This window comes from Engraulis encrasicolus, chromosome 21, assembly GCF_034702125.1.
Source record: "Engraulis encrasicolus isolate BLACKSEA-1 chromosome 21, IST_EnEncr_1.0, whole genome shotgun sequence".
Taxonomy (NCBI): Eukaryota; Metazoa; Chordata; class Actinopteri; order Clupeiformes; family Engraulidae; genus Engraulis; species Engraulis encrasicolus.
Genome location: NC_085877.1, coordinates 21,064,255 through 21,071,905, shown reverse-complemented (window position 1 = coordinate 21,071,905; position 7,651 = coordinate 21,064,255). Strand labels below are relative to the sequence as shown.

Sequence of the window (7,651 nt, the reverse complement as noted above, 5' to 3'; positions counted from 1 at the left end):
ACTGAGGGCTACCCAACGTCTACTTGTCTGTTCAAAATCCTCTACTGATGTCTTGACATCATTCCCAAATCACATTATGATTGAATAATATTTTGCTAATAGGTTATAAGAAAACAATCTCATATAAATTAAGAAAAACATTGACTGTGACTAAAATCTTGTAGTGGTCACTGTTTACTAACATTCTTGGTGGGCACATCAGAAGCCCCTGGAGGGCTACCTGGCGCCCGCGGGCACCACGTTGGTGACGCCTGCTTTAAGTGTTGATTTGACACTGTATTATTTATAGTGGGCAATCATGGGTCAGCGGTGAGGGCATCAGATCCCAAAGGTTGCCAGTTCGACTCCCAACCCGCAAGGATGGTGGGAGTAACCAGTGCTCTCCCCCATCCTCCTCCATGACTGAGGTACACTGAGCATGGTACCATGCCGCCGCATTAGCCTCTTGTGCCATTGAGGGCCGCCCCCTTGAGACATAAATGCAATTTCAACGTGTGCAGCGTGTGCTGTGGAGTGCTGTGTCACAATGACAAAGGGAGGAGTTTCCCAGGTGAGCTTTCCCTTCACCGCTTTCTCTAAATCATTGCACAATACAACACTTAGGTGGTCATGTTTAGCACTCATGGATAGTATTGGACCAAAGTTAAGTGTTGATTTAGCACTGCATGATCTCCAGGCCTCTCCTGGAGGTTTTACAACACCAGCTCAGGGCCATCATGTCTTTATGACAGCAAAAAATGTGACCAACAAACCATTTATCCTTCCATAACCAATGCAGTTTCGCATTCATAATAGCTTGTTTTGAGCATGAAGGGCAAATACGGCTATATCAATGTCAAAATGAACCACAGACCCAAGTTCTGTGCGATGCATGCATGTTAGCAAGGGAAATATGCCTATGTGAATTATAATTAGCCTATTATTATTATTATTATTATTATTATCATTATTATTATTATTATTATTATTATTATGAGGCCTATTATTATGAAGGCAGGCAGGTCCTACATATTTATTAAGGATGTGGTAATGTGATTAACAGTTTTATAGAGCTACATGTTTTCTCAAACAACAACAAATATTTTCAACATCTAGGCCTACAAAAAAAACCCTAACAGAGGTTAGCAGCAATGAGCAGAATGTGGGCGTGCAGTTTGACTGCAGCAATTAGCCGATTTGGCGCTGTAGGAGTGCGGGACAAATCATAATCCTCTGGGAGATTGGTCGAGGACCTTAACAGACAGCCAGCCAAAGCCGAAATCTCCTGGCCCCCGGATACTAACGTGTGTCGCTGCGTGAAAGCCGCTACTGTCTCTTTAAATTTACCCAGGAGCCCCTCAAGGAGCCCCAGGGGCCCCTAGCTAGGCTCCCCACCCTGAAGACAAGCTGAGGCTCAAAATACGTCCAGGAGGCCGTTACGTTACAGAACCGAGCGACTAAAAAATCTGACAGGCCGCGTTTGGCGATTCTTCTTCACGTGGATTAATAGGAGCGACACAGTGTGTTATCGATGCATAAAAAGTTAAGTTGACTCGCGCACTGTGAGTGAGGGGCACCACCGCACAAACACTGCACTTGGGCTACGGGAGGAATGGGTGCGTGCGTGTTTCAGATAGCTCACTGAAAGCTCGCCGTGCCGAATGACTCTAAAAACACCTCCGTCCGTGGCACGGCTACAGAGACGACGTGGGAGCCTCTTTCTACACAACGACGTTACATAGGTATGGAAAAACAGGAACCGAGGGAGCCCGAGATCCAACCGTGCGCTGAGCAGGCAGATTGTCTCTCATTAATAATAAGCGGCGAGGAGGAGACGATAGACGAGCCGACGGACTTTGGAGTTGCTTTTGGAGGTAAACATTCAGCCGTTAAAATATGGATTTTTCTTTTTTTTACCCTTTTGCCCGGTCACCGACCTCTCTCGTTTTTTTTAATCCGTGTGACGGACAATACAGTTGGGCAGCATGGCCCCTCGTTCCATGGGCTCCACTATAAACAAAGGCATAATACCATGCTGGTAGCGTACTGTGATGCGCAGTCGCCACCCAGCGGAAAGCAGCAGTGCATCAAATGGAGTCGCCGCCCCCCGCGTTGAGGGTTCGTGGTGGTGCTTTGCGGAAATGAAAAACTCCAACCAGCCTATGTGTGAAAATTCACACACATTGTCGCCACATATCGTTACTATGTTTTACATGTAGTTTTCAATTATGTAATACCAACCTACTGTAAAGTAACAGTGTCTTCATAGAAGTATAATCCCCGTCGCGTAAAAGGACCCCCGGGACGCGGTGGAATTTGGGGGGAACCCTCGCGATGATAACATGACCTTAATCGCCGTTAATACCCTCTCCCACAAATATTTAGGCTACTGCACTATTGGTTAATGTGCAAAAGTAATATAAAGACCAATCATTAAAGAAGTGATTTTTAAGAGCGGCTGTGTGTAGTGGTGGTCATGTTTACTTGTAGTTGCTCCCATTTACTAATCGTTTGCACAAAAAAAAACTAACAACGCGTTTCCTGCCCATTGACCCATTCTGTTGCCAGGCGACGACGGCATCACCAATGGCCACGGTCAGGAAGATGATGAGGAGGAGGGGGAGGGGGAGGAGGAGGAGGACACAGGGGTCCCCTCCGGCTCCCCCACGCACACCACGTCCTACTGGAGCATCAGCGAAGACCCGGACGCCCCCTTCCTCCTGTCCCCCATCCCCGGCCCCTCTCCACGCAAAACCACCACCATCCTCAACAACATCCTCACCAACACCACCACGTCTCCACCTCCCTCCCCATCCCCGTCGCAGGTCGGAAGTTCGCCGACGACACCGCCGGCGCGGGCCTCGCGCCCCGGCCTGAGCCGCATTCCAGGCCGCGACCACCGGCGCTACTACCACGAGTACTGGCGCAGCGAGTACCTGATGGACTTTGACCCGCGCCGCCACGGCATGATCTGCATGGTGTGCGGCAGCTCGCTGGCCACGCTCAAGCTGAGCACCATCAAGCGCCACATACGCCAGAAACACCCGGACTCGCTGCTCTGGAGCCCTGCCGACAAGGAGCTCATCCGGCAGGGCTGGGAGAGCCATCTAGGGATGGAGGCCCTTGGGCAGAGGCCCTTTGGGCTGGGGAGTGGAGCCGGAGATGGAGATGGAGATGGAGATGGAGGAGAGAGTGGTGGAGGTGGAGGTGTTGCAGGAGATGGTGTTGGTGGTTTCGTGGATCATGAAGAAGACAATGGTGGTGGAGGTGGTGGAGGAGGTGGTGGTATCATGGAAGATGGAATGAGAGAAGTGACGTCTCCGAGGCAGCTGGATGGTGGACGCCGGTCAACTGGTGTGTGTGTGTGTGTGTGTGTGTGTGTTTGTGTGTGTGTCAATACCAATCTGCGTTCATGAGGCCACTGCTATTGGAGCACACCCACATGCTGGGGCCCTCGCTCTATGTGGGGCCCAAATCCTGAACCCCACATTGACCCCTTTTGCAGGGGCAGTTTTGGTTTTACTGGTAAAAGTAAAAGTGTAAAAAAAATCCTCACTGACAGGTTAGGGTTAGGGTCGGGATTGTTTTGGTTTGGGCACAGTTAGCATTCTTTAGCTATTGTTAGGCTTAATATGAATGGAAGGGCCCCACAAAGATAGGAGGGGCCGCACAAGGGCCCCACAAAGATAGGAGGGGCCCCACAAGGGCCCCCAAAAAATTAAGGTTGGGCTGTGTGCACATGCGTGTGTGTGTGTGTGTGTGTGTGTGTGTGTGTGTGTGTGTGTGTGTGTGTGTGTGTGTGCTTGTGAGCGAGACAAAGAGCAAAAGTAGGTGGGAAATGCGGAAGGTGTGTGTGTGTGTGTGTGTGTGTGTGTGCGTGTTCTTCTTCTTCAGTGGGGGTATTTGGCGGTTTTCAAACAGAGCGTATTACCGCCACCTACTGGGCTGAGGTGTGATCCTTTAGGGATTTTAACATGCTCACTGTTGTGTGTGTGTGCACGTGTGAGCGTGTGCGTGTGTGTGTGTGTGTGTGTGTATTTTGGGCCCCTCGAAAGAATTTTGCCCCGCCTTTACAACAATGTTGGCCATTGTTGCCTATGAGGGGCCTCTGACAGTTCGGGGGCCTTGAACACAGTCTAACCTGTCGCTACATTTCCAGTAAGCCTCTAAATGGATAACCTTTCAAAGAATAGATGTATTTAATGACAACACATGGAAACACAGGTATTGCACGTTTCTGGGTTTGCAACCAGAGCAGGACAAGGCATACGATAAAAACTAAATATCTGATGCAGACATATGCCGTCAAAACGTTAGTCATAATGCAATACTAAAGAAATAAGCAAAACAAAAACAAAAAGCAGAAGTTTTGCACCAAAGTTTTCATTTTATATTTTGATATATATTCATTTTCATTTTTTATACTATAACGTGTATTTCATATCATATATAATCGTACCGTAATACCGAAATGACCACAGTTCTACACTACTATGGCATTACTCAGAGCCTTTCGTAATTAATTACAACTTGGTCATTGCCATTCTGGTCTCACCAAGTTATAAAAGGGGTCATTACATTACATGCTTTTTACCAAAGTCATCTTCATCCTGAACAGCTATTAGATCTTTATCTGTAAAGATTAAAGATCTAATGGCTGTTCAGTATCGAGTTTATGACAGCCCGCAGATATGGCAAGGCTTAACCCATTAAAACACAATGTTATAAATTTGTTTTCACCACAATGGCAATGACCGAGTTGTAGTGCATTACTAAAGGCCCTGTTTTATGTCATAGCAGTGTAGTACTATGGTAATTAACCTTTCAATGACTATTACAGTGTGCCTCTTTTGGTACGGCTTGCATTATGGGGTTCTCTGGTTTCCAATTAATACTAAGATATCCTATGAAATAAACTCATACCGTAGCCTCATGATGCACACTTTTCCACGACTGGAACGCTGCAATAGCCATGAGAAATGACTTTAGTAATACAGTATAAAGCGATTTGGTCATTGCCATTCCGGTAACACCAAATTTATAACAGAGGCCATCTTCAATATTCAGTCATTTGAAAGGGGCGTGAATGGTTCGAAGTTTCCTCTCTGATATCAGCTACTGACCCCTCGGAATCTGATACTTAGCCAGTTTTCCTCTTTTCCTCTTTTCGTTCTAGGTAAAATTACAGTGGTCACCCCGAAGCGATCACCGTCCTCAGCCAACAACAGCTATGGTGGAGGTGGCATTGGGGGTGGTAGTGGGGGTATGATGATGGTGAGCCATCACCTCCCATCCTCTCCTCTTCCTCTGCCCCCCAACCCCATGCAGGATGAGATGCAGATGCCCTCCGCGGAGACACTGGAGCGCTACCTGAACGACTCCCTGCACGCCTGGTTCCGACAGGTATGTACTGGAAGAGCATTCCGTGACGCTTTACTTGGTGCCGGCGCAGTATGCATGACATGACAGCGTCATAAGAGTGTCAAAACAGTGTCATGACACAGTCATGGATGAGAACATAAACATATTGTCAATGTCATTAACGTTTTATGATGATGAAAAGTTGACATTGAAAGTTGGGCTGTTTTTACCATAACCAAATGTCACCTAATGACAACAATCATAAAATGTTTATGGCATTGACATAATGGTTATGACACGTCCATCACGACACTGTAATGACACTATCATTATCACACGTATGACATTCCAGATAGTGACATTCTCCAGATAATGACACTATTACCCATGATAACCCTCTTCTTGCTGGCAGGAGTTTCTGATGGCGTGTCAGGTTGAGGAATGTTGTCTGGTGTGCATGGTTTGTGGCAGCTCAAATGAGAGTAACATGACTAATTAGATTTTTGACTAACAATAGTAATCATTATAATGTTTCTTTAACCCTTTCTCTGCTGGCAAGAGTTTTTGATGTAGCACCAGGCTGAGGCGAGTCGTCTGATGTGCATGTGTGGGAACTGAAATTTATGACTAATAATAGTAGTTATTATAATGTTTAATTATTTGACTCTCTCCTTGTTGGTGAGGGTTTCTGTTGGAGTACCTGGCTGAGGTTCTATATTTAAACCTTTCTCTGCTGATTGCAATGACATTATTAGTCATATTATTGGATTATTATAGTGACTATTTAACCCTGTCTCTGCTGGCAGGTGTCTGGTGTGCATGGTGTACGGCATCTCAAATGAGAGTCATTGATATGACTAATAATAATGATGGTTATAATTATTTAACCCTTTCTCATTTGGCAGAAGTTTCACAAATTGACTAATGATAAAGGTGATTATATTGATTATTTAACCGTTTCTCTTCTGGCAGGAGTTCCTGATGGAGTACCAGGCACTTAGCTTAATATAAGTGTTTATCCAAAGCAACTTACAGTTATTTTAAATAAATGGCATTGGTTACAGTCGCTGGTACATTGTGGAGTTGGGTGCCTTGCTATGACAGCCTGGCAGATGGTGTGCATGATGTGCGACAACTCAAATTGTATGTCTAATATTTATAATAATAATAATAATGGCTATTTAACCCTTTCTCTGCTGGCAGGAGTTCCTGATGGAGTACCAGGCTGAGGCCAGTCGTCTGGTGTGCATGGTGTCTGGGAACTCAAAAGAGAGTCGTATGACTAATAATAATGATTATTATTATTATTATTATAATGGCAGTTTAACCCTTTCTCTGCTGGCAGGAGTTCCTGATGGAGTACCAGGCCGAGGCCAGTCGTCTGGTGTGCATGGTGTGCGGCGGCACGCTGCCCTCGCTCCACCTGGACCACATCAAGAGCCACGTGCTGGACCTGCACCCCAACTCACTGGTCTTCAGCTCCGAGGAGAAGCACTGCATCCTGCAGGGATGGGCACAGACACACGGTCAGTAGTGTGTAGGCACAGACACACGGTCAGTAGTGGTGTGTGTGTGTGTGTGTGTGTGTGTGTGTGTGTGTGTGTGTGTGTGTGTGTGTGTGTGTGTGTGTGTGTGTGTGTGTGTCTATCCTGCAGGGATAGGTACAGACATAAGATCAGTAGTGTGTGTGTGTGTGTGTGTGTGTGTGTGTGTGTGTGTGAGTGAGTGTTACCCAATCCAAACTGTAAAACAGTAACTTCACTTCTAACCGAAGTGCCACAAAAAATATTGTACATACAGTACATCTGAACACAATGTAAACTTAAAGGATTTATCCGGAGTTGGAACAAGTTTGCCTCATTTTTGCATGTTTGGGATGAAATACAGTCACTCTAGAGCAAAATCAAGGCAAAAGGATGTGTTTTGAGAAAGTTTGATCATATCACGTTAGCCTCGTTAGCCATATCAGCTATGCAATATGAAAGATTGCGGGCATCGTTTCTCGGCGGTTACACACATTTCAAAAACACAACATTTTAACGTCTTGCACAGCTCAAAACAACGTCACTCTTACCTCGTAATATGTTGAGGGTATCCACACATAAACCGAAGTGTCCAAAGCCCTTCATGTATTCTTGAAAGGTCTGCAGAATGTGTTTTGTGAAGCTACTACCAGAGAGGATTTATAGAGGCTATGCTACTACCTTGACAATATCTACAATTACGATCATGCCAACTATTTGACACAAAAGTCCACAAAGGAGATTGCCGAGTGCGTCGCATCATCAGCTGTGGTTACTCGCTATGGAAA

At 46.0% G+C, this 7,651-nt stretch overlaps 1 protein-coding gene across 1 annotated transcript in view; it reads left to right on the top strand.

Annotated features, from left to right (window-relative positions):
- Nucleotides 1-1,398: 1,398 nt before the first annotated feature.
- The window catches only part of LOC134438102 (zinc finger translocation-associated protein-like), a 13,259-nt gene continuing 7,006 nt past the window's right edge, over nucleotides 1,399-7,651 (top strand). Inside the window, exons 1-4 of the mRNA XM_063187684.1 lie at nucleotides 1,399-1,853; nucleotides 2,548-3,333; nucleotides 5,156-5,382; nucleotides 6,686-6,866. Of these exons, the coding sequence (XP_063043754.1) occupies nucleotides 1,724-1,853; nucleotides 2,548-3,333; nucleotides 5,156-5,382; nucleotides 6,686-6,866 (1,324 nt within the window). The 5' untranslated portion in view covers nucleotides 1,399-1,723. The remainder of the gene's footprint in view (nucleotides 1,854-2,547; nucleotides 3,334-5,155; nucleotides 5,383-6,685; nucleotides 6,867-7,651) is intronic.